Genomic DNA, 27,769 nt, shown 5'->3' with positions numbered 1-27,769 from the left:
TTCATGGATTGTAAGACTCAATATTGTTAATGTGTCCATTTTCCCTAAATTGATCTAAAGATTCCAGGCAATACCAAAAATCTCAGCAGCCTTTTTGTTTTTAAAAGAAATTGATAAGCCAATTAAAAAATTTATATGGAAAAACAATGGATTTAGAATAGCCAAAATAATCTGCAAAATAAAAAGTGAGATTGGAAGACAAACTACCTAATTTCAAGACTTACTATAAAGCTCCAATAATCAAACAGATTAATGGAACAGACCAGAGAATTCAGAAATAGACTCATACCTATACGTCTATCAATTTTCAACTGAGAATTCAGTTGAAAGTCAATTCAATGAGGAGAGGAAAGTTTTTTAAGCAAATGGCACTGAAACAACTGTATATTCCTCAAAACCTACCTCTATAAGTGAATATTGATTTGAGATGAATCATAGACCTAAATGTAAAAAGCTAGAACCATAAAGTTTCTGTAAGAACATAGGAAGAATTTTTATAATCTTAGCGTAGGTAAAGATTTATAAGAGAGGACACAGAAAATATTAACCATAAAAGAAAAATATAAATTAGGCTTATTAAAAACTGAAACATTCATTATAAAAATGAGTAAGCAAGCCACAGACTGGGAAAAATAGTCTCAATACATTTATATGACAATGGACTCATATCCAGGATATATAATCAACAATAAAAAACCCCAAATTACCTAATTTTAAAAATGAGCAAAAGACTTGAGTAGACACTTTATAAATGACGCTTAACGTACTAGTCATCAGAGAAACGAAAATTAAAACCACAATGAGATACCATTTCACATCCACCAGAATGGTAAAACTTTAAAAAACTGACAACATCAAATGTTGGTGAGGATGTAGAGAACTAGACCCTTTATACGTTGCTGGTGGGAATATAACATGGTACAACAACTTTGGAAAATTGTTTGGCAACTGACATTCATTTCTTCAATGACCCAGCAATTCTACTACTGGGTATTTATCCAAGAGAAATGAAAATATATGTCTACAAAAAGACTTATACAAGCATATTCATAGACCTTATTCATAATATCCTCAAAGTGAAAACAATCCAAATAAATACCAATAGGAGAATGGATAAACACATTTTGATATATTTATATAACGAAATACTACTTAGGAATAAGAAGAAAGCATTGATACACACAATGAAGTGGATATTTCTCAAAAAATACCATGTTGAGCAAAAGAAGCCAGACACAAAAGACTATATACTAAATGACTTCACTTATGTGAAGGACAAAAATAGGCAAAACAAATGTAGGGTGATAGAAATCAGAGAGTGGTTGCCTTTGGGGTGGGGGAAATTGAACTGAAAGCACATGAGAGAATTTTCTGGACTGACAGAAATATTCTATATCTTATTTCTGGTGGTGGTTGCATGAGTATATACGGTTGTCAAAACTTCTCAAACTGAACACTTAAAATCTGCTATTTTATTGGCTGTAAATTTTTCCTCAATTGAAAAAGAAAGCCCTGGATAAAAGAGCATGTGTATAGGTGCAAATGACTAAGATACTCAGGGCTGATGCTTAATTCTTTTCTTTAATTTTATCCCAGAAAGCAAGAGTTCAAACCCCCGTCCCCTTTATAAATTATTCCTGTATTTTAATCCACAGTGATGAAAGAGTTATTTATTAAAGCCCTTTCTCCTCATGATATGTGTCATACGGGGGGTTGAAAACATCAAAATTGATGAAATAAATCTTATCTCAAGTGGAATAACCCAGGACACGTAAAAAATAATTAGCAGCATGTGAGAAAAGACCTGCCATCTGGTTTTAAAAACTTTGGCTGGTGGAATAAGGACAATTTGGGTGGAGAGAACTACTCAAATAAGCTTCCATACTCAACTCCTTCCACCTGCAATTTATATTCAGTATGTTTTACCAAAAAAAAAAATAAAAAAATAAAAATAAAAAATGATTGGTATCTGAAAAACAAATCCTGTGACCATACATCATATTATGATGTAAAGAACTTAACTAATTCATGAACCTTTCTCTTGTACATGATTTACTTTTACAGGCAAGGCACTGTGTCTGTTGCAACTCATCTTTGTATCCTTAGACAAATCTAGGTCAGGATTTTGAAAATAATGGATCTGCGACAATTATTTATTGACTTGAATTAATAAATCAATGTATTTACTGATTAGTTAGAATTTAAGTCCAAATTACATGTTCCTGTAATGGGAAATTTACTGAAATTATTTAATATCTTCATATAAAATGTTTGAACCAGCAATGATCTTATTTGGTAATTTATGAGAAATATCTTTAAAAGGAGTATATGAAATGATACCTAAGTCCAACTCACCCCGGCTTAAAAATATAAGCATACTGTAACTATCTGACTAGATTTTTGAAAAAATTATTTAAAAAGTACAATTGCTAAAAATATAAAAAACAAACAAACCAACCAACCAACAAACCCCACTGAGTCTAGTTTTGGTCTCCACTTGAATCTCTAAATGATTTTAAGGCTGCAAGTACATTCTTTTGAACTGAACCCCACACTGGCAAGATCAGAAAAGCTGCGAACTGAGAGAGAAATCGTTATTCCAGTAACGGAAACTCCTCTCGTGAGTATCACTCTGCTGGCAGCTGAGGCTTCAGGGGATTCTCACTATGAAAACCAGCAGTCCTTTAATCACAATTACAAGAGCATTTGTGACACTTTGCAGGCAGCCTTCCTCCAAGACTTTCCTGCTGTGTTCTTTCCTGAGCACAATAGGTTCAAGATGGCTAATGCTGTCTCCTAGTTATGCCAAGACCCTCCTGAATGCCACTGGGCTTTCATCACAGAGACGGATGGCAAAACATCAAACGTGGAATATCTCATGCTAAATGGGGACTCCCACGATCATGTTATTTTTGGGAGAGCAGCTCTCTGGCTCCATGGATATCACTTGGATGGAGTAGCCACATTCTTCTGCAGCTCTTGCTCGATCCAGATCCACCAGGAACATGCACTGTTTTCCTGAAATACAGTAAAATGGTATCATGAGACACCCTTCAGCTAACAGTGCAGCTTCAATTTGTTTAAGGGACTCTATACAACGACAAAATCTACGAGTACGATGCAGAATGATGTTTGCCCCCAAGTCCTGTTCCGTCTCTTTCGATTTAGTTCTTGATCAGTATGGACAGAAGACAATTACAAATATACGACATTTCACAGATTTGTTTCTGCTAGTAATTTAAAGAATGTTAACCTTTAAAAATGTATTTATAAATAAATTTCAAATAAAAACTACAGATTCCATTTCCCATTTTGGTTAAAAATCCATTTTAACACCTTTCCTCTTCATGCCCTATGAAAATACATTATCTGCAATATTGTAAAAAAAAAAAAAAAAATCTGTCTTTAAGAATGTCTAAAATAACATCCAGACAAAGGGATACCTGAAAGGCATATTACATTTTGCACATGGAGTTTTTAGGACAATGAAGAAATAATAGAAAATATTTGAGAAAATTCTCAATTGTGTGCTGATTATTTCAGGTGGATGTGTAATGTTGAGTGTAATATAATCTTAATTTAATAGAGCTCCTGTACCCTTATGAAATAGCGGTAATTCAATTTTCTTTCTAATCTTGGAAAACAAAAGAGGAAACTTGACTGGCAAGCAAAGCAGTTATTTTGTGTCCTTTGGCAAATGCAAACTTCTATTTCAAAGGAAAAAAAACTGATTTGGGGTTGAATATATTCAAAGCTAAGGTTTACTTTTACACTTTCAATTTCTTTAAATTCAATATATAAACTTTTTCATCTTCTTGGAAAAAGGTTACTGACTATGCAGAACTTCATTCGTTCCATTTTTTCCTCAATAATTATAATAATTCCTATACATTATTTTAAAATGATTTATTTGAATGACAGCAGAAATTGCTAAGCTAAAACAGCTTTAAAAGTAAAGACGTAACTGAAATAGGAAAGTTCTTCTGTGGAAGACAGATGAATCCTCCCAGAAAAACAGTGGAAGGTGAAATCAGTAGGTAAGAAATTGACAACGAAAGATTCAGATTTAAAATATGTTGTACATTTCCCCTAAAAGGCCCCATGCCAAAAAGGATGAACTGCGATAGAAACGATATAAAAAGAGATGTCTAGGATTCTATTTAGGCTAAATGGCCCCCTCTTCATCAACAGCTGCATGGCTGACATTCTTTTTTTCCTTAAAATATTGTTCCTCCTTTAAGACATCTGTAAATGTCCCCCCCTCCACCCTACCTACCTTTCAATTTAAAATGAAACATTCTCTGTCAGAATGGGATGCTCTACATTCCTTCAGTACCCACCCTGGGTTTACACTGCAGCTCATTTACCCTTGCCTTTGACCCCAGTCCAGTTAATTTTTCCTTTTGCATTATGTAGAAGAGTCTCATGTTTTTACATGTTGAAGAAGTGTCTTCACAACTGAAAGTCAGTTGTTAGTAGTCTACCTTTCGGGGTCTGGGAAGCTTCCTAAAATGTTCACAGAACAAAAGTATGATTCAAAGAATAGATGTAGACATTTCATGGAGTCTGTGACTTTGAACCTGACTTTCCCTCACTTCATGCCAGCGATCTTGCCAAATGCTCCTCCTCCTCCACTCTAGCAATTTCCCTCCCAGCCACTCCTTTCTGGTTTGATGCCTAAAACATCAACATATACACCCCCATCCATCACACCAATTATGCCTTCGTTGACTCTAGTGGAGTTGTAGCAAATGTAACTTGATATACACACACACACACACACACACACACACACACATATGTAAATTATACCTCTCTCTATATATAGATTCAACTGTGCATTCAACTACTCAAAATGTTGGGAATGGGAAAAAGAGGAGGAAGAGGGAAAGAATGAAAGAGGTTGCATGCAGGAAAGAGCAAGCTTCTTCCGTATGTTTATGCTCCAGGGTGTAGAAAAAGAAGGAAATCACTTGTTCCTTCAGACTCAGGTCTCAAATGCCTCTCCAACTGTGATTATCTTGCTATGCTGACCTTGAGTTTACAGTTTAAAGGTAACTATTTCTCATACAACATGGTCCCTGAATGCAAGCTAATTACTACACCTGGTGCTGAGCCAAAGAAACAGCAATCTGTTTTCCACTATATCATGATGGTCTCCAATGCGGGGCTTTTCTGAATAATTTTTAAGATTAGTTTTGACTTTATTCAATCATGTTAAGCCCTAATTTTGGAACCTGACTTTCCAGTGATGTGACTCTATCATTGGGGGTCATTGCAAAAATGGAGCTTTATGTCTGGAATCAAATAATTAGGGTTTACAGTGTGGCTTCACCATCCACCAGCTGAAGGATCCTGGGCAAGCTCTCCCATCCGTAAAATGTAAACAACAGCACATACTCCATAATTATTTTTATAAGAATTTATTGAGATCATGGGTGGAGGAGATTTAGCTCAGAGCTTAAATGTGCAATAGCTGTTAGCTGCTATTATCCTTCCAAATGTGATTACCTTTTCTAAAGCAAAGTCTTGGATAAATTCATTACTTAAACTTGCAATGCTATTTTTCTTCTAAGTTAGGTAATGTTTAATATTACAAATGTCAAATAAATTGGTCTATGATTAATAATATACAAGTATACTTTTTTCTGAAAAGAAAACATTATCATCCTTGTTTATACATTTTATAATATATCAATTTTGGCATGCATAGCTGATTTTTCCATCTTTAGTATTTTCTTCTATGGCTTTTGATAGATTCTTCAGTTTCTTTGTAACAATAAGAAATTTAACATAATAATTCTACTTAATGTACAAACATTGAAAATACATTTGAAAGTATTAATGTTGACAAAAATGGGACAAAATATTGTTATAGTTAGAGCCCTTTTCAAGACAGATTTTTTTTTTCTGGGAAAAACAAATTTTAGTGCCTTGTTGATAAATGGACAAAATAGAGGCTCCCTATTTTCCTGTATAGAGTTGGTCCATTGATTCCTAGGCATCTTGTACATAATCTACTCAACAGCTGCTCTGTGAAAACACATACCTATGAGCCTTCGTTGGGGTGGAAGCTGGACAGCTGTCTGATCTGCAAATCTGCATAGAATCATGTGTTCCTAAAAGAAAAAGCAATAGACTGTAGCTTTATTTAAATCTGCTTCAAAATTAAAAAACAAAAAACTAACTCCTTTTTCTGGAACTCTACATTGTTTAACTGCACAAAGTGCTACACAAATAGTATTTTTGAAAGAAGCACATTTTCAGAAAATGGTACTCAATAACTTTTTCTCCTTTCAAGTAGACTGTTCTTCAGATATAGTTCTTAAGAACAGATGCATGGAAGGTCCTCAGGGCTCTTTAACCAGCTGCTTTTAGCCAAAATATGCTTACAATTTTGTGGTTATAATGTGTTAAACTAAAAGACCTAAAAGTCACTTATATTTTCCTTTGAATAAAATTTGAGTCTCAGGAACATGGCTCCAAGAAGACATTCTAAGTGGCTTTGCCTCCACTAGGAGAAGGAAAGGAAGTACTACAGAAGATCACTACTGTGGCCTCTGCAGTTCTCCCACATCCCCAGCAGGGTGCTGGCTCCTCTTCTGCTTGGCTGGACCCTTCCATTCACTCCGTCCCTTCAGAGGAGAGGAGGCTGGCCCACTCCCTCCTCCCACTCCAGAAGGATGCAGGAGGTGCATTACAATTTTAGGAAAGATTAGATTAATGCAAAGAACAAGGCTTTAAAGGGACAGAGAGGTGATGAGTCTGCACTACACTCTTAGATCTGCAAGCAGCCCAAGGTGAGTGATCACTCGAGTTGAGACGACTGCAGTGCTCCCGTGACAACTGTTCATTCAGAACAGCTGCAGTTTCCAAGTGTGTAAATGATCTCACCTGTCAGCTTAGCACACGGTGTTGAACTCAGATCAATCATTTGTCTCCTTGGTCTTTTGTACATTCAATTTGAGGCCTACATTTTTTTATAAGGTTATCATGATTACCTTATTAAATAAGTGATTTGCAATGTTGGTTCTTTTTGAAGGGTTATTTTTGTCTCAACTTTTAAATAAGGTTATTCTGATTACCTTATTAAATAAGTGATTGTGTGATGTTGGTTCTTTTAGAAGGGTTACTTTTGTCTCAACTCTAAAAAAAAAAAACAACTTCTTTAATGGTCACTATAAAATTTAGTGGCAATGGGTAGGATACTAATAAAATGATTCAAATGAATAACATTTATTAAGCTCCCGTGAACTGGCATAAAGAGACCAAAGAATTTAGAATGATATAATTTGAAGAAAAGCATGCTCTTTGTCCTCATGTTTGTAAGTTAAGGTTCACTTTAAGTAAAGGTAATGTCAAGGCAATCACAACCTCAGATGAGGTTTGTTTCCCTTGTCCTGATAAGTCTCATCATATTTTATTGGAATTAGTTGTGTAAGTGTTCTCCCCAGTAGAAGTTAAATTCTGAAAGGGGAAGGCACATAGTAGGTACTCAGTAAAGGCTTGCTGCCTAAATTGAACTATGGAGAAAAATACCTCCAAAGTGACTCTCAAGATATCTGGGCACTAGGTCCATTTAGTTCTGCTTGCCACTCCACCCACCATGGTTAAGAAATACTGAGATACCACCTTGCAATAGCACCCGAGAGGTTAAGACTTCTCTGTAGAGCATTTACACCTAAGACACTCAAAAGGCGGGGAGCCAAGCAGCTCTGGGGGTGTGGGAGAAAGAGGAGATAAAGATGAACGGAGGTACCAGGGAGTTTTATGCTCTCTGAAAGAGCCTGGGTGTCCCATCTCTCCCAACTCTAGAAAGTTTACATTTTTTCCCCAGCCAGTGAGGCTGTGGCACCCTACCTCCTCACTGCCCTAGGTTTTTCCCATATACCCTCTTAGAGTTTGCTTTACCTAGCATCACTCAAGGAGGGATTAAAAACAAAGGTCTAGTTTTTGGTTTTTGTTTATTTACTTTTTGCTCAGACTGGTGACTCAAAACTATGTAATGTTGTGACTACTGCTGGAAGACAATTCTCTGTGGGTCTCTTGTGTTTCTTCACATCTTGTGAGCAGAGGCACTGTCTTTGTTCCAGACCAGGGGCTGGCAAACTATTACGCATTGTCCAAATCTAGCCTATGAACTGCTTTTGTATGGCTTGAAAGTTAAGAATGGCTTTTACATTTTTAAAGGGCTGTAAACCAATAAAAACAATGACAAGGACAATGTAGAGTATGTGGGAGATTTGCAAGTGGCTAGCAAAGCCTAAAATATTTACTATCTTACCTTTTACAGAAAAATTGGCCTCTGTTCCAGATTATCTTTTCAAAGACATTTGTATAGTGAGTGGCCTTGGAAACTATACAGTGTCTCCCTCTAGAGAAAAGGGGAGGCATGCTTACTTAAAGACTACATCTTAAAACATTTTGAGTTTCCTAAACTCAGGTTTCCTCCCCTATAATGCAACTCACTGTATATATGTAGGTGTCAGCTGGCCCTGTTTGTGCTGTCCTGTGGGAACTGGGCCTCGGAGAGTCAGTGTAAAAATGATGATAGTCTGGCTACTCCTACTGCTGTGAGCAATTCTATCCTTTGTCTCTGACTCAGGAGTTTCCTATCTTCTGCCAGCATCCATGAAACTGTGGCAGGCTAACTTGTTAGCTTGTGAGTCGGGTAAACTCTCAGACCTTTCACAAATCTTGTCAACTATTTGAAGATTAATCTTGATTTGCCAACAAGAAAAAAAATCCGTATTAGATGTTCACGAGTAATTCAAGTATAACTGTAGATTATATACTCCATTACAAATTTGAGAGGGAAAATAAAGAAGGAATAAAAAGTATATGAGGGGGGCTTCCCTGGTGGCACAGTGGTTAAGAATCTGCCTGCTAATGCAGGGGACACGGGTTCGAGCCCTGGTCCGGGAAGATCCCACATGCCGCGGAGCAACTGAGCCCATGCGCCACAACTACTGAGCCTGTGCTCTAGAGCCCGCGAGCCACAACTACTGAAGCCCGTGCACCTAGAGCCCGTGCTCCGCAACAAGAGAAGCCACCGCAATGAGAAGCCTGCGCACCACAACGAAGAGTAGCCCCCGCTCGCCACAACTAGAGAAAGCCCGCGTGCAACAACAAAGACCCAACGCAGTCAAAAATAAAATAAATTTAAAAAAAGAAGTATATGAGGAAAACATCTAGATCTTTTTAAAGTTACCTTGTATGATAAAGTTTTCTTGAATTGTTTACTGAAATAGAAAACAGAAAGGAATTACTCATTTTAAATACCAAAGATTAAGAGTAGAAATAGTCTTGAAGAATTTAAATTATTAACAAAAATATGTATTTTATCTGAAGAGTATATAATACTGTCCTGAACTAAAAACTATGCCAGTTTGAAATATCTTTATAAAAAGACAAAAGTATACCATCGGTATGTAATTAATTTTAAAGAATTTCTTTCAAAGATTGTTTACACTATTAGAGAAGTGTAACTTTTTTCTCTTCCCCACATGGGTGCACACAGATTCAGGCACTTTAAAATGTAGGTTTTATCGTTATTCAGGTGTGGTGAGGCCGACAAATCAGGAGACGACTGCCACTGAAAAGAAAGTTCGTTATTCACAGTTCCCAAGAAGAGGGGGCAAGCCATGTCATACAGGGTCACATGGGGAAGCACCCGGTTGATCAGTGGGGTAAAACATGGTCTATAGCCTTTATTACGTATTCCATGGGAAGGAATGGCAGGGCAGAGTGATCAAGCTTAGGACTGGCCGGTGTGAACAATGTCAGCAGGTTCTGCAGCACAGGGGCTGTCCTTAGTTGTCTGGCACCTGGCCCTAGGGTGATGAGGGCAAAGGGATAGTGACCTGGGAGTGGTCCTCTAATGACAAAGGGGGCAAATGTCAGTAAATCTACAGAGATGTGAAAAAGCTGACAGTCCCTAAATTGAGACTTTAAAATCAGTTAAGTGAGATTGCAGGCTGAACAACTCAAATTACCATTCTTAAGAATCTTTATAGTGCTAGACTTACAAATTTCTTGATGGGTTGTAAACTACACTTTTTATCTGTATAGATTTAGAATAAAATAAAATTTCAAGTATTCAATAACCCTCAAATTATATTTTATCTTTTGCTTTTCCATAGATCCTTTGTTTTTCTCTCAACAGTTGCAAGTTGTAGGAAAGAACAAAATAATGAAATAAAGAAAAAGAAGGCTATTATTTTTACTTTATTTTAAATTACTTAGAAGCTCTTAAGTACAAATTCAAATGGAAATTTCAAAGGTTTCTTAAAAGCAATGATGAAAATGATCAAGAAGTCTTTTTTGACACATGATAGGATAGACTTTCCATATTTAATCTCTCCTATAATTAAAATGATCAGCTGGATTCTCCATAACTATAAGTCAGAGTGAGATGTCATAAACACCAAGAATGGCCCTCCACTAGGTTGAGTGAAAGTGGTGAGAATTAAAATGTCTCCCTTTTCTATGTGGGATAAGGAGGACTGTAAAAATGGCCACTGAGCTTGCAGGTTCACCACCACCACCCGCGGGCAGAATTTAGAACTACTACTGTTACTGCTGTAGTTAGCAACAGCTCACATTTATGGAGTGCTCACTCTGTGCCACTTCTAAGTGATTTACATGTATATCATTCAATTCTCATACAAACCTTGAGGTAGTTACTATTATAATCCCCCTCTTGTAGATGAGAAAATGTAGGCAAAGAGTTTGAGTAGATTGCCTCAGGTGAAACAATTTACAAAAGCATGAGGAGTCAATACTTGCATCCAGGTGGAATACTTCCAGGTCCTAAGCACTTAACCACTACACCTACTGCCTCTCATAGGTGATGATTTCCATTTAGAAGCACACAGAGAAGTGCTGAAGCTGGCAGACTTCCAGTCAGCTGACTCCTGGATACACTCGCTTCTGGATTTCAGCAAGAGCTGGATTTAGGAGAAAAAATCAAGGGCAGACATGGAGGAGATCCTCTCTTCCTTATACAGCTTATAAACAACACTTGCCATTGTGGAAAAAGGAAATGAGCTCAAAACTGAAACCTCCTTGCAACTTTATACCAAATGAGTTTTGTGTACCGATTTAATACCCATATTGGTGCCTTTGGCAGAATACAAGATTTCACCTTTTTGGAAAATTAAACTTTGAGGTGTTCTGAATGAAACCATAACAGCAAGGGCACGTGACAAAGGAAGCCCGTGTTTTGATGCAGTGCTCAATCACCATGTCTGTTGCCACTCCACAAGCATGCAACGCCACCTGGAAAACAAAACCAGACCTCAGCACTAAGTTCTTTTTTAACTAACAGTGCTACCTTGTGCCATTAAAAAAAAAAAAAAAAAACCTTTTGTGAGGACTGTTCCTTAAGAGGTTTCAAGTTACCAGAATATTATTTCATAGTAGTTTAAATAGTTCTCATTTGGACATACCAAAGGACTAATTAGCTATCCATATTAATTAAGAAAATTAAGCAAGAGGTTGAAAGATTACAAATGGAACATTTGTAATGAAGCACAGGATTCATTCAGTGGAAAATCTTATGTCATGTTAAATATGGAGAATTCAATATGTATGCATGTCTAAACTAATGCTCTTGCTGATTGAAAATTTAGTTCAGCTGTAGCACTGCGGCAAGAACTCTACATTGGAATCAGAATTTCTAGTCCAGAACTGCAACTGGCTGTATGATCCTGGGCTGCTTAAAATTGAACTTCTTTGGGCCTCAGTCTCCTCAACCATAAACTATGGTTAATAATACTGACAAAGCTGTTGCAAAGATTAAATAGAAGTGTATTTGAAAACAGTATTTCAAATGCTGTCTGAATAGACTCTAATCAGTGTTGTCTAAAACTGATCAAATCATATTTATGTAGCGCCTGTTCATATTCATATAATTACAATTCTTAACACTGAATGATGAACTGTATGAAATATTTTTAATGGGTTTATTTAAAAAGGAAAAACATTACGGATTGAAGTCATGATTAGCGCATCAATAATTCATGAAAAGAAAAATAACTTTAAAATGATTTTAAAACATGTTTTTGGAACAAATGCCTTAAATATATCTATACTGTTTTACAATCTAAAGTAGACAATTGTGAAAATTATTAGGCTAAATAAGGAAAACTAGAACACTGAAAGAAAATCAGATGTAGGGATCTTGAAAGATGAAGCATTTCGTCGGAAAAATGCTCAGATCTCCATTTCATTCTGAACAGAGGCAAATTGTATTGGTTAATAATTGTTCTTTCTAGACACAAATCTCTCAACTTCAGGGTAAGGAGGCGCTTTTAGGGTAAAGACAAAGAGATTTTCTGGAAATTTCTGGATGTTAAGTATAAGTCAGATTCACCTTTTGAACTGGAAAACCAAAAACAAAGTTGTACCGAGAAGAGAAAAGCAAGCTCTCTGCTCTCAACCCTGCTCCTGAATTCTCCCCTCCTACCAGGCTTCCATCACCTCCATAGAAGTCAACAATCCCTATGGCTGCTGTCAACCACCTTTCCTGTCTCACTGTGAAAAAAGAGCCTAGGCAGGCTGCTGTCCAGTGAAGGCAGCACCAACGACTGGAGAATGAAAGAATCTTGATTTCTCATCTGCCCCTTTATTTAACCAGCTTTGCAGGGTAAAAATCGGGCTAGTTCTTATTTTCATGAGTAGCTGGAGAAAACCTCATAGTAAAAATTATAGATGCATTTTTCCCTGGAGGGAGAGAGAAGAGAACCATCACTCACCTAGTGCCCTTTATGTGTTGGCAGCTATGCTGGGTGACGGTACGCAGATCCTTCTGTGCTCACAACAGCCCTGAAAGATTTTATTATCTCCATCTGAGAAGTGAGGAAACTAAAGCTCGGGGAAATGAAGAACATGCTCACAACATAGCAGCTCCTGAAGGGTGGGATCCTGACCCAGAGCCTGACCTCAAGTGTTAATCATATCAGGCTGCTTCCCCATGAAACCCTCTTAAAGAAAAGTTTTGACAATTTATTTTTATAAATCTCTCTTTACTTAGGTTCACATTCCTTTTGCTACATGCTAAAGAGTGAGTTTATTTCCCTCATTTAAACAAAACAACTAATTCTAAGAACTATTTACATGATGGATTTTATTAGGTCTAAAAGGTTTTATTGCATCACGTGCTCCTAATTTCCATGCCATCAAACGCAGGTCAGAAAAAAACAGGCAAATAATGATGAGAGATATAGATGAATGGAACCATATGAATACAAAAATTTAACATGCAACAAAGGTGGCACTTCAAACCACTGGGGACAAGATGGACTTTTTAATAAGTGACATTGGGTTAACCTGATAGCTCTATAAAAAATAAAATTAGATCCTTTCCTCTCACCACACATAAATTTCAAATGGGTTAGAGATTTAACATGCAAGAACAAATTAACAAATAAAAGGACATGAGTAAATTTCTCCATAACCTAGGGGAGTGGGAAATAATTTCCTAACTATGTCTGAAAGTCCACACATAATAAGGGGTAAGGTTAATAAGTACGTCAAAGTAAAAATGAAAAAAAAAAAACCAAAACCCTTTCAAATGACAAAAACCAAAAATTATATGTAAAAAGACAAATGATAGAGAAAAAGATTTGCAATTTATAGTGCAAAGGGTTAATATCCCTAATATATAACAGACTTTTAAATATAAAGAAAAAGCCTAATAATCTCACAGTAAAATGGGCAAAAGATTTGGACAATTCATGAACAATAATATGCAAATAGGCCATAAACCAAAGTTGTTCAATATTGTTCAAAATAAGAGAAATAATTATTGAAATTATACTAAGATAATTATCTAATGATCACCTATTACTGTGGCAAAAAATCCTAAAATTTGATAACAGTCTATCAGCCAGACTGTGAGGAAACAGACACCATCATATATTGCTGGTGGGAATACAAAAATGTCACAACCCTTTGGAGGAAGAACTTAACAATATTCAGCAAAATTACGTGTAATTTGTGCTTTCACTTGTAATAAAATCTATCCAGTGGACACACTGACAAACATATAAAAAGATTTATTTGTTGAGGCAATATTTGAAATAACAACAAAATGGAAACAAGCCAATTTCCCACTGACAGAGCACTGGTAGAATAAATGTAATGGAGTACTCTGCAGCTATAAAAAGTAATGAAGGGCTTCCCTGGTGGCACAGTGGTTGGGAATCCACCTGCCAATGCAGGGGACATGGGTTCGAGCCTTGGTCTGGGAAGATCCCACGTGCCGCGGAGCAACTAGGCCTGTGAGCCTGTGCTCTAGAGCCTATGCTCCGCAACAAGAGAAGCCACTGCAATGAGAAGCCGGTGCACCGCAGAGAGGAGTGGCCCCCACTCGCTGCAACTAGAGAAAGCCCGCGCGCAGCAGCAAAGACCCAACTCAGCCAAAAAAAAAAAAAAAAAAAAAAAAAAAAAAAAAAAAAAAAGTAATGAAGAATATACATGGCTATGGAAGATGCTATTGTATAAAAAATAATGTTTAAAAATTCTCAAAAAAAAAAATTCTCAAAACTATTTTCAGTAATCATTGTTACTGTTTGTTGTTTTAGAACTCTAATGTGCATATTATGAGATAAAATAAGTAAGAAACATGCTATGTCATTAGGAAACAGAATTTTTTTTAGCATAGAAGAAAATATAAGGATAGACAAGTGAGGTTAGGTTAAAATCCCATAGTGCTGAATTTAAGTTGGAAGTATCAGTATGAACCCATGAAGATTTTGTTTAAAAAATAAATAAATAAATAAATAAATAAAAGGTATTGCCTAGTTCAGATCACTGAAAAGCCTAGAAACAAAGACCAAACCAGTAGCAATGACCATCCCTAGTACCTAGACTGTGGTAAATAACAGCATCTGCTCTTAAAAGAATTTTGAGCTCCATGGAGACATAGCTGATGTCAGACATGAGGCAGGAAATATACAAGATGAGCTGGAACATCTTGTTATACTGAAAGCATGGATGCTATCAGATACCATTGAAGCCTTGTCAAAAACACTCAGGAGTCAATGGGAATATCTAAGCATGAATGAGAACTGTAACATCAATGGATTGAAGCATTTCAAATATTAAATTGGTGAGTCAATAATAATTATACTAAAAAAAAAAAAGCCTAACTGGTCACTTCTGGCAGATAACCAATTCACTTTGAAAACTGGAAAATATAGAAAAATAATAAAGTTTTCTCTGGCCTTTCCTATGTGAACTGTACCTCAGTGTAACCAAATAGTTGATAAAGGAAAGTAAATGAAGGCAGAATATTAAAATAGAATGTCAGCAATTTGCAATCCTTATTGAAGTAATGAGCTGGGGCAATGACCATGAATGCTGCTCACATTACACAAGAGACAACCAGACATGGGCCTACTGATAGAACACACCACCACCTGTGATGTAGTCTTATCCCAAAAGTGAACCTGGATCTGATTATGTCGCTACAGTCTAGACCTAAGTAGCAATCTCTAGGCAATACAGGGAACAGGGTAGTACGTGAAACAACACCAGGGGGATGAAATCAGCAAAATCCACACTGCAGGAAACTCTAAAGGACAAATGACATGGTTATGTAAACAAATAAATTGCAAAAAAAAAAAAAAAAAGAGACAGGGATGGTATGGCAGGCAGAATGACCTCCTAAAGATGTTTGCATCCTAATCCCTGGAATCCAGTCAACACAACAAGAACTTTTTGCAGATGTAATTAAGATTAAGGACCTTAAAATAACAAGATTATTTTGGATTACATGGGTGGGCTCAATCTAATTATGTGAGGCCTTAAAAGTAAAGAACTTTCTCAGGCAGGAAACAAGAGACGAAATAGAAAAGTCAGAGAGAAGGACTTGACCCACCATTGCTGGCTTTCATGGTGAAGGAGGCCATGAGACAGGGAGTGTGGGTAGCTGTAGAACCTGAGAACGACTCCCCTCTGACTCAGCAAGGGAACCTTAGTCCTATAACTGCGTGGAGTTGAATTCTACCAACAACTTGAATGGTCCTGGGACCACTCCCTCAGAGACTTCAGATAAGAGCCGAACCAAGTCAACAGCTGATTTTGACCTAATGACACCTGGTGCAGACAAACTAGTTGAGTCCACCTGGATTTCTGACCGACAGAAATATGTTATTTTAAGATAACATTTGTTATATGTTGAGATAATATAGGTTATTTTTAAGCTGCCAAATTTGTGGTAATTTGCTACAGCAGAAATAGAAAATGAATGCAGATGAAAACCTATAGATATTAAGCCTTAAGATTCACATCAACCATTTCCATTTTTGTATCTTATTTAAATCCTTAGTAAAATAAATACACTAAAAAAAAAAATCATGAGACAAGTGGCATGGAGAGCTTCTGCAGCAACATGAAGTTGAGTGATTTTGTTGAGGAATTTGTTATTCTTTCTTATTGATCTTTAAAGGTCTATAATTATTAATAGTTCTAGAAACTGCACAATTCATTGATTCATTAATCAGTTCATTCATTAATTCATTCAGCAATCACTGGGCATTTCCTATATATCAGTATTATGGTAGTGGCTTGGAATACAAAGGTCAAAAATATGATCCCTTTTCGATGCTCTGTCAACAGTGACAACTTAATCCAAATCATGTAATACATTAATTAACTCATGTGCAAATGGTATAGGTTTAAGCAACTCACAAAGTTCTGGTTATTTCATGTGCTAACATGTGTGACTCACAGGGGATACAAAGAAGAGTAAAACAATACACACCAACAGCATCCAAGTAGTACCCAAACCTGTATCATACAAGACAGAATGCATTAAGTGCCATTAAAAAAGTACAAATAGAAACATCAAAGGAGGGAGTGGGATATTCAGATGGGGAAAAATCAGGGATGGTGAACTGGAGGAGGTGGTGTTTGAGGAGGGCCTTGTAGGATAGAAAGGAATTCCAAAAGCAAAGGAGCAAGAAGCACAGAGGCAAACAGTAGAAAGCATGTTCATGAAACATGGAGTGATACTGATAATAATGATAATAATAATAATAATATAAATTTAATATTCCTGAGTAATGCTAAGTGCTTATTCTAAGTGCTTTACATGTATTTACTTGTTTAATGCACAACACTATGAAGTAGGTACTATATATATATATTTTTTTCTACCTATTTTATTGTCGTAAAAAAAGAGAACATAAAACTTACCATCTTAACCGTTATAAGTGTACAGCCCAATAGTGTTAAGTATATTCACATCGTTGTGAAACAGACCTTCAGAATTTTTTCATCTTGCAAAACTGAAACTCTATACCTGTTGAGCAACAACTTCCCTTTCCTCCTTCCCTCCAGCCCCTGGTAACCACTATTCTACTTTCTGTTTCTATGAATGTGACCACCTTAGATACTTCATATAATGGAATCATACAGTATTTGTCTTTTTGTGACTGGCTTGTTTCATTTGGTATAATGTCCTCAAGTCTCATCCATGTTGTAGCATTTGATAGGACTTCTTAATAATATTCCATTGTATACACTCATCCCTTCATATCTGCAGGTCCCACATCTGCAGATCAGTCAATCTCAAGCTGCAAATATTAAAAAAAAAATTCCAGAAAGTTCCAAAAAAGCAAAACTTCAATTTGCCATGCACCAGCCACTATTTACATAGCATTTACATTGTACATACAACTATTTACATAACATTTACATTCTATTAGGTATTATAAGTAATCTAGAGATTATTTAAGGTATCAATATATGAAAGAATGTGTGTAGGTTATATGCAGATACTATGCCATTTTTTATAAGGCACTTGAGCATCCTCGGACTTTGGTATATGAGGGGGTCCTGAAACCAACCCCCCATGGATACCAAGGGACAACTGTATATATATGTACCACATTTTGTTTATCTATTCATCCATCCATGGACATTTGGGTTGCTTCCACCTCAGCTATTGCGAATACTGCTGCTATGAACATGGGTGTACAAATATCTTAAAGTAGGTACTGTTTTAAGATGAGGAAATTGAAGCCCAGAGAGGTCAAGTAACTTGTTCCAAGTGACACAACAAATTAAGGGCCCCAACTCAGAGAGTTTGGAGTCTTCCATCCTAGATAACTACTCTATACAAATACAGTAGTCCCCCCTTAGCCACAGGGGATATGTTCTAAGACCCCCAGTGGATGCCTGAAACCAGGGATAGTACCAAACTCTATATTGACCCTTAACCAATGCGGAGTTTGGGGTCTTTGACATCTCCCCCAACACCCCCGCCCCACGCAGCCAAAAATCTGAGTAAAACTTTAGAGTTGGCCCTCCTTATCCATGGTTCTGCACCTGTGGATTCAACCAACCACAGCTCATGTAGTACAGTAGTATTTACTGAAAAAAATAAGTGGACCCATGCAGTTCAAACCCATGTAGTTCAAGGGTCAATCAACTGTCCTATGCTTGTTCCTATACTGGGGATGGGGGTGGTGGCTGGTAGGGGGAGAGTGTATACAGCACGGAAACCCTGGACAAAGGGATGATTCATGTCCTGGGCTGGTTGGAGGAGAGTGTATAATTTCAAACTTATGAACTGTTTCTTTTTGGAATTTTCCATTTAATATTTTCGGACCATGACAGACCATAGGTAACTGAAACAGAGGAAAGCAAAACCACAGATATGGGGGGACTACTGTATACGTCCTCTCATTTTATTCATCTCATTGGTCCTACTATCTTCTGGAATTACAACACCTTAGGGGACTAGCATGTATGCAGTGTCTGCTAGATGTCAAAATCTTTACATAGATTTTTTCTTGATTTAATCATTTAATTCTTTTAAAAAAATTTTTAATACTTTAAATAGCTCTTATTATCTCTTGCAATAACATGACAAGATCACCTAGCCAGCAAACATTCCAGATGAACTCTGAATCCAGGTCTGACTCCAAAGCTCACAGGCTTTCCATTACATCATGCTATGCCTCCTCTGACCAACATACTTGGAGCTGGAAGGAAGCTTAGAGACCATCTTTTTTAATGAAGAATTTCTGGGTATCACTCTTAGGTTCACCACTGATTTAAGAGAAGAAGGAATGGAATATGTGCTGGTTACACATAAAGGAAGTGACAAACAATGGAGAGGACGAAGAGAAATACATCTAAATTTTTTTCTTAAACCATTCCTATCTACAGAAACTGGTATGAAATCTAATTTCTAATTACATTTAAAGCATCTGACCCAGAGAGTTTGTAATATAATACACAATGGATAGATTTATTAATATACACACTGATAGATCTGACAACTGTAGAAAGAGTATCAAAACATAAACTATGAGTATCTAATAAAGGTTAATGTGCTGGTGGAAAAACACCCATATTTAATCAATGGTTCGCTGACAACATAGCAAACAAGTGTTTCACTGACTGACCCCCAAAATTCGGTATTGTGGTTCTCTGTACACACACTGAATTCTAATAAAGGATAAAAATTGAATTGTAAACTTATCTATTGGCCAAGGTAATGCATATTCCAAAGTAAATGTAAATATTTTTGATCCAAGTAAATGCTGTAGAATCCACGGACTATAAATTAAGGACCTTTCCTTCACATTTCTACTTCAATTAATCTATATGTCATAAAAGTTTTAACTGTAACACACCCTATGACGTAAGCCAATGAAACATAACCGAACAGCCAGGAAACCTCAATCCACGTATCTCTGCTATATGTGGTGGTAAATAAACAAAATTAATCATCACTCACTCTCAGAATGTCTTTCAACTGGCAGCTTCTAAAAAACAAGGCAAGATTCTAGACAAACTGATTGATTCTTCTCTAAGAAAATATACGTTGATAAAGATACCGATATAGTCTAAGAACATATATGTTGGTAAAGATACACATGTGGTCTAAGAACATATATGTCGGTAAAGAGTGTGTATTGATTTTTAATGTAAGACATATTTTGAAAGATAGGAAGACTGTGCCTTGTTCACACCCCAGAACTAAGCTTTGCTCGATGTATTTATGACTCTACTAGGCATCCTGCCCTTGGGGGTGTTTGTTTGTTTACTTTTTAAAGATTCATTTAACATTTATTAGCCTTTTCCTAGTCCAAACCATGCATATAGGTGTTGTTACTCCCCATTTTACAAAAAGGCCAAGTGGCTGGTCCAAGGTCACAAATGATGAAGACAAGATTTAAATTCAATCTCTCTGACACCAAAAGTTATTCTAATTCTCTATGTTCCCATTTACTCCTTTCTTTAGATGTGGGGAGGGAACAGGAAGTCAATGACTGGATTCTAGTCCCAGCTCTCACATTAACTTGCTACGTTCCTCTTCCCCAGGTAGAGCCTCAACTTTTATATTTACAAAATGAGAAGGTTGAACTGAACGATCTCTAAATTTGCCCCAAGCCAATCATGCTCTGAGCCTTTGCTTCTCAAAGAAGGATTCTTAACCAGATATCTTAGAAGCAAGCTTGGTCCCAGTTGTGTGCTCCTGTTCCTCCTCTTTAAAAACTTCCATGCAATTATGTTACAGGTAATTGGCTTTAAAATTCAAATAATGCTAAAAGGCATGTAATGGCTCAAATAATGCTAAAAGGCATGTAATGACAAAAAAAGTTCCTTGTTCTGTACACACTTCTCTACCCCGAAAGAAAATTTGGTGACCAAAGCTAATGCTTTTCAACTCATTGGTTTTCTTTCCTGAAATCCATCTCTGTTTTTCTATATAATAAATGTATATTGCTCTTTCAAATCAAAACTAATTGTGCCGTACAATTTTTTTTTTTTTTTTTTTTTTTAACATCCAAGACTTTCCCTGCACAGAAGTTCTATAAAATGCTCTATGGTAAAATTTTCTACTGTGTGAAAACTGTCAAATAATTGGCCAGCTCCATTTTTTTTTTCCTGAAGACATCTTTCCTGGGCCTCCTGACCTTTTAGTAAAACATGGGCTCACTGCTTTCTATGCCTGCTACCTAGCTCTGTCTGGTCCTGTGACTTCCCTTTGCCATCGTACCAAGAACTCTCTTCACCCACTCTTGATTAGATACCACTTATTCCTTTTTATTATCTACTCTCTTATTTTAGTGAAGCACAACTTTTACATAACTATGCACATTTTCTTGAGACATTTTCTTTATTACTTTCATACATGATTGATTGATTGGTCAGGCATAAAATTTTAGGTTGGAAACTTTCCTTTAGAATTTTGAAGGCATCGCTTCACTGTCTTCTACCTTTCCATGTTGCTATTGAGAATTGTGACGGCATTTTGATTCCAGATTTTCTCTATGTGACCTCTTTTGTTTTTTTCTCTTTGGAAGCTGTTAGGAACTTCTTTTTTTATCACAACACTTCTCCTTTTTAAAAAATTTTTTATGCTTTTCCCCCCACAACAATGTGCCTTGCTTTAGGTCATTTTTTAAGTGGGCTTTTTCAGTCAAGAGAAACACATCCTGACACATGGTCATATATTAGTTCTTTGATATTTTCCTCCCCACCATTTTATCTGTTTTCTCTTTCTGGTTCTCCTATTATTGAGAATACTGAGGTATTGGATTCATGGACTAAATCTCTATTTGAGAAAAAAAAAAAAGCTTCTTTCAGCTCCTATCTCTATGTCTTTTTTTTTTGGTCCTGTTTTTTTCAGGTGATGTCCTACACTTCATCTTTTAGATTTTCTACTTGCTTTTTATTTTGGCTAACATGTTTTTAGAAGTTCTTTCTTGTGCTCTGATGGTTCTTGTTCTCTGATGGTTTTTCTTTTTCATTCTATCCCTGTTTCATTAATGCAATATCTTTTCTAATTTCTCCTTTCGTTGTGTTTGTTCCTTTGGTCTCTTCTATTTTGGAAGTTTTCCACGTTTTGATATTCCTTGGTTGTCAGTTCATATAAGAGTGAATCACTAAAAAGTTGATCGGAAGTCTGAATGAAAGGCTTGAAGGTGGGCTTCCTTAGTGACTGGGTGACCAGGTGGCCAGCTGGCTTTTTTAAAAAAAATTACAGCTATCGTATTTTCTCTGGGGATAGTTCTGATTCTGTAAAGAGACTCTTTTAATCTCTGATTGAGGAGATGATTCTGGCTTCTGAAGGAATTCTGGAATTAAGGGCACTTAGTTCTTATTTTCGGTGTCACATCATTCTCACCCTTCTCTCCCTATACTTGGAGAGTCTCTATTACACTTTTCTCATAGAATAAACTTCCGGTCTCTTGCAGGAGTTGGGGGAAATAGTTACTTGCCTACACAAGGTGGTGCTGGGAATCTGGGTCTCTAAATAAAATTTTTAATTAAACACGATTCCAGCCCCTTCTTATACCCTTCCTCTGTGGTTTCTGGTATCCTGAATTCCTGAAATTTTCTGGGATTCTGTGAGAGCAAAGTGACTTGCTTCCTGATAGCCCTCTTGACCCTCCCTCTCCCCAAGCATTTAAGTCTGATTTTCCTCTTCTCTACTCAATAATTTTTTCTTCAGTCAGTCTGCTTTCTATCTTCAAATATTGTAGTTCAAGTTATAGAATCTTGAACATTGTTTCATTAAAGATGGAGGATGATTTTTCTGGTTCTTGTTCTCTTTGTTATTTGGGGGTCTGATCTCTCTTGGGGAGAAGGGGGTTGCAATACCTCTATCTGTCAACTTCACCTGGAAAGTCCTTCATTGCCTTAATGATTTTTTAAAAATTGTGTTTGCAGAATATATAATTTCTCAAGTTCCTTTCCCTTTAAAACAAGGATTACATAAATCATTCATCAAAAGTGTTACTGAATTACATTCTATAATTGTATATGCTTCTTCTAATTACATAACTAGAAATGAGCTTGTAATTAAGCACTTAGCACTGATAAATCATAAACAATCATATTAAAAATTGTTATGGGTGAAATAGAAAAAAGTAAAAACAGATAACTCAAAAATAAACTGTTTAGAGATTTTGATATATATTGATAAATAGAAAATATTCACCAATACTGTTAGAAATCAATACCTTATCACCTGTTTGAGATGACTCTATGTTACTATTGAAATTACCCAACTAAAACATTTCGGTGGGCAAGTTGTTCAGCACTGACACAGTTTTTGTTTCTTAATGCAAAGTGTGTTTTTCCATAGTCGTGGCCCTTTCAGTAATACTGTTTGACAACAAGGTTTTTGTCATACTGTTTGAGAGCACAGGTATTACTACACATAATAAATTAGGTCTTAAAAAGTAAAATCTTATAAAGTAAGTTTTCACAACAAGGAAGATTATTTATCTTGCACTAGACAAGAAGGTGATAATAGACTTCTTAAAAAAATAGGCTTAAAAAGTCCACTTTTAAAGCAATCTTTTCTAAGTTGCCCTTTAAGGGTATGATAATTGATATATACTGTTTTAGTTTGGACTGCTCTTAAAAAACTATCATAAACTTGGTGGTTTAAACAGCAAACATTTTTCTTAGTTCTGGAGGCTGGGAAGTCCAAGATCAGGGTGCTGGCAGATCTGATGTCTAGTGAGGACCCCCTTCCTGGTTTGAAGATGGCTGTCTTCTCACTGTTTCATCACATGGTGGAGAACTAAGAGGGGGCACAGCTCTTTTCTTATAAGGGCACTAATTCCACTCAGAGAGCACCACCCTCATGACCCAATTACCTCCCAAAGGTCCCACCTCTTAATACCATCACATGAGGGGTTGAGGAATTCAACACATGAATTTTTTGGTGGTGGAGGTGGGGCACAAACTTTCAGTCCATAACACATATTCAATTCAGGGTCATACAGCTGCATACATTCAAACTGGAAGGAAAAAAAACCTTCTCAGATGTTTCTCAATTTTGAAACGAGTTTTGTATTTAAAAACAAAACCAAAAGGTATTTCTAAGATAATCAAATACTTGTTTTAAAAGAAATTATATATACATATATAATTATATACGTATCTTGTATGTTCAGAATTCTTTTAGATACCTTATAGTAATCCTTAGGGTCCTATTAGCCTTTCTTGGCTAAATAAGCTAGGTATCTATCCATAAAATATTAAGCACATATATTTATTTCTTCTATTTTTACTGCTTACAGTATGTGAATATAAAAATGATAACATGTTAAATATGGAATATTCTGAAAATTTTGAATAAAGAAAAATATTATTACATAGTATCTAGAGATAGCCACCTTAAAAAAATACATATTAGCATAATTTCCTCTCATCCTTTTTAATGCAGTTTTCACATGGTTGAGATCACACTGCACAGAGTAAAAAGAGGCCCAATTTTCTGAGTACTTCCTAAATGCTAGGCAACTTGCTAAGTGCTTCATGCACATTGTATCAATATCCCATGAGCCAGATATGTTACGTCCATGTCATAGATGAAAAAACTGAGGATTGAGGATGAGGCCATACAACTAGTAAGTGGACAAGCGGAGACTTTAGCACAAGTTAAATTCAATGTTAAAATGCATACTCTTAACTATTATGTTTATATAATTTTCTCTGTTTACCATTATAACTAACATTCCATGTCATTAACAAATCATTACAAATATCATGTAAATGAAAAATTTCAAAGCTCCCATATGATTAGGCCCCCTTCACTGAAGCCTTACAGTCAATAATATTTTAAAAGCCTCACAGTAATAATATTTAAAAAATCTTTGCAAATGTTAAGAGCAAGAATGGAATATCTTTGTTGTTCAAGTTGAAATGCATCTGGTTACTAGAGATTTTGAATGTTATTTATAAGCTTATTGGACATTTGTATTTCTAAAGAAATATATTTCTCAAATAAGCACAACGTAAATCAGAAACTACAAAATGCTCTTTGGAACAAACACTGTATTACCTCATTGATTCTGGTTACATGGGGGAGGCACAGCCCTTGGGGGTGATGGAAGACCTTGTTTAAAGACCTGAAAATATTTAGATTTGTTCTCTTCCATTATTTCAAGTCACACTAGTTTAACAATGTTAGTAAATCTATTCATTTTTACCTGATATAGGTTGTTGTATTAATGGAGATAAGACTAATAATTAGTATTTCAATTCTCATGTATAATTGATTTGTTTTAAGTTCTGCAAGATAGTTGGTTCGAAGACTTTAAAATTCTCCCCTTAAAATCTTGTTTACATCATTAACTTTTATGTCTAAAGAAAAACAGTAGAAGAAAAAGGCATTTACTAAGCCAAGATAAATGCCAACTAAACCCCTATTTGAAATACCACAAAATTGTGAATTAATGGAGTTTTCATGCATTTCTGATACCTGTTATTCTGATTTCCTCTCTAGTTACAGTATTTTCATTGGAATCTATTTAATACAAGAGTTAGAGCCACTGGTGCATTTAGTTTGATTTATCTAGTGACAATACTACAATTATCCTCCTAGGCAAATTATATTCTTTTTTTAAATAAATTTATTTAATTTATTTTTGGCTGCATTGGGTCTTCGTTGCTGAGCATGGGCTTTCTCTAGTTGCAGCGAGCGGCGCTACTCTTCGTTGTGGTGCGCAGGCTTCTCATTGTGGTGGCTTCTCCTTGCGGAGCATGGGCTCTAGGCGCACGGGCTTCAGTAGTTGTGGCACACGGGCTCAGTAGTTGTGGCTCACGGGCTCTAGAGAGCAGGCTCAGTAGTTGTGGTGCACGGGCTTAGTTGCTCCATGGCATGTGGGATCTTCCTGGACCAGGGCTCGAACCCGTGTCCCCTGAATTGGCAGGCAGATTCTTAACCACTGCACCACCAGGGAAGCCCACAAATTATATTCTTTTTTTTTTTTTTTTAAAGAAATTCACGTTCTTTTTTTAAATTAATTAATTAATTAATTAATTAATTTATTTATTTATGACTGTGTTGAGTCTTTGTTTCCGTGCGAGGGCTTTCTCCAGTTGTGGCAAGTGGGGACCACTCTTCATCGCGGTGCGCGGGCCTCTCACCATCGCGGCCTCTCTTGTTGCGGAGCACAGGCTCCAGACGCGCAGGCTCAGTAATTGTGGCTCACGGGCCCAGTTGCTCTGCGGCATGTGGGATCTTCCCAGACCAGGGCTCGAACCCGCATCCCCTGAATTGGCAGGCAGACTCTCAACCACTGTGCCACCAGGGAAGCCCCACAAATTATATTCTTGAGAGTAAATCTAATTTTGGTTTAATCCTCCAAGTGATTTAAATTCATTTTCCATATATCTTGACAAAGTAATTATGAAAAAAAAAAACACCCATTATGGATACATTACTATGATATTTGGGAAAAATATCACTTCCCAAAAGACATATACATTGTTAGTTGGTGTTAGTGAATTATATGACTTTGAAAGTTACAAGAATATGCCAGAATGATTTATCACTTTTAAGCCACAGAAGGGTAAAGAGATGTATGGCTGATAGGCTGGGAATTTTGTGATTTGAGAGGTGAGTAAATAGGCAGCAATATCTTGCTACCTTATACATTCTGCCTGGTGTACTGGTAACATGGGCATTGGTTTAATGGTTTGTTTTGTGGGAGAAGCTTTATCCTCTACCTCATCATTTATGTAAAATTTAAGCAGCATATAAATATATATTTAATTTGAATTTGCTGTATGAGATGTCTATATTTTCCTGAATATCCTTATTAACAGTTTTCTTAAAAGTTTACTTCTCTTTCTATAAGCTTGGCTTGAGATAACCAATCTATATTATATCTACAAAGGAAACAAACTATATACTTTTTAGGCTATAAAAATAACAATAAACCCCACAAATTTGCAGTAGTTGGTATTTAAGAAATGAATTTCATTGGACAAAAATCATAAGTACTACAAAAGGTCTGAACTTCTGAGACTGGACAAGAACTCCACCTAGACAAGCCCATTGTATATGTTATATGAACATATACAGTTGGGAATGCAAATTAGCACAACCTTCCTAGAAAGTGATTAGGCAAAGGTATCAAAAATCTTAAGTGATGCCTAAGATATACATAATAGTAACAATTACATTATAATAACAACAAAAAAGAAATACGATTAATGAGTAGGGAAAGTATTTATGACAATTTCAGGTAAAGCAGGACCTATGTAGTATGACCTCAACAATGTTAACACGTGTGTAAACATGCATTTGTTTGTGTGCATAAATACATAAAGACTAAAGGGTTTTGACAGTATTTATCTCTCACTAGCTGAAATACTGGTGATTCTTCCTTATACTATTATGTAGTTTTCTATATTGAGCACTTAGTCCTATAAAAATAAGAAAAAATTATTTAAAACAGATACAAGAACAGCAGCAATGTTAACATCTTAATGAAACTCAAATTCCACCAGAGCATACAACCCTGGGTTTAAGGGAACTGACAGAATCACTTTATCTTTGGTCTTTTTAGTAGCATCAAACAGTAACAATTTGATCTGAAGGTTTCAGAAACATCACCAAATACTTTCTGTCTATTGGAAACTTAAAATACATGTAGATATCAAATCCTTGCTAAAGAAAGTATTATCTAAAAGCAACTCTAGTATTTACAGGCTGTTAACAAGCTATTTTTTTCCTATTATATTCTCTGTTTTTCTCTTCTTTCATTATCTTCTAAAAATGTAGAATAAACCAAGCGAAGTCATCTTCATTAGAATTCATTTATTCATTCAATTAGTAACTATTTTTAAGTACTTGCTATGTGTCAAACAATTTTTTAGGCACTGGAGATTCTGCAGTGAAGAAAATAAAGTTCTCGTCTGGTAGAGGAACAAATATTATCTCTACCATGTAATGATGAAATGCTGTGAATGAAGTAATATTCATTAATAGGCT

The 27,769-nt window shown here is 36.1% G+C and overlaps 1 protein-coding gene across 10 annotated transcripts in view; it reads right to left on the bottom strand.

The window, feature by feature from the left end:
• Window positions 1–631: 631 nt before the first annotated feature.
• The window catches only part of GSTCD (glutathione S-transferase C-terminal domain containing), a 136,912-nt gene continuing 109,774 nt past the window's right edge, over window positions 632–27,769 (bottom strand). For 8 of the 10 annotated variants that reach the window (XM_082389084.1, XM_082389080.1, XM_082389083.1 and 5 more), the window contains 4 exons: window positions 11,147–11,280; window positions 9,212–9,242; window positions 6,050–6,119; window positions 632–3,018 (listed from right to left, as the gene is read on the bottom strand). In XM_082389084.1, the coding sequence (XP_082245210.1) occupies window positions 2,882–3,018; window positions 6,050–6,119; window positions 9,212–9,242; window positions 11,147–11,280 (372 nt within the window). In that variant the 3' untranslated portion in view covers window positions 632–2,881. Of the gene's footprint in view, window positions 3,019–6,049; window positions 6,120–9,211; window positions 9,243–11,146; window positions 12,829–26,094; window positions 27,739–27,769 lie in introns of those variants that run through there. The other 2 variants (XM_082389086.1, XM_082389078.1) reach the window with 2 other exon arrangements.

This window comes from Balaenoptera borealis (genome assembly GCF_965194805.1).
Source record: "Balaenoptera borealis genome assembly, chromosome: 4".
Classification (NCBI taxonomy): Eukaryota; Metazoa; Chordata; class Mammalia; order Artiodactyla; family Balaenopteridae; genus Balaenoptera; species Balaenoptera borealis.
Note: the sequence above shows the minus strand (reverse complement) of the source record. Positions and strands in the feature narration are given on the sequence as shown.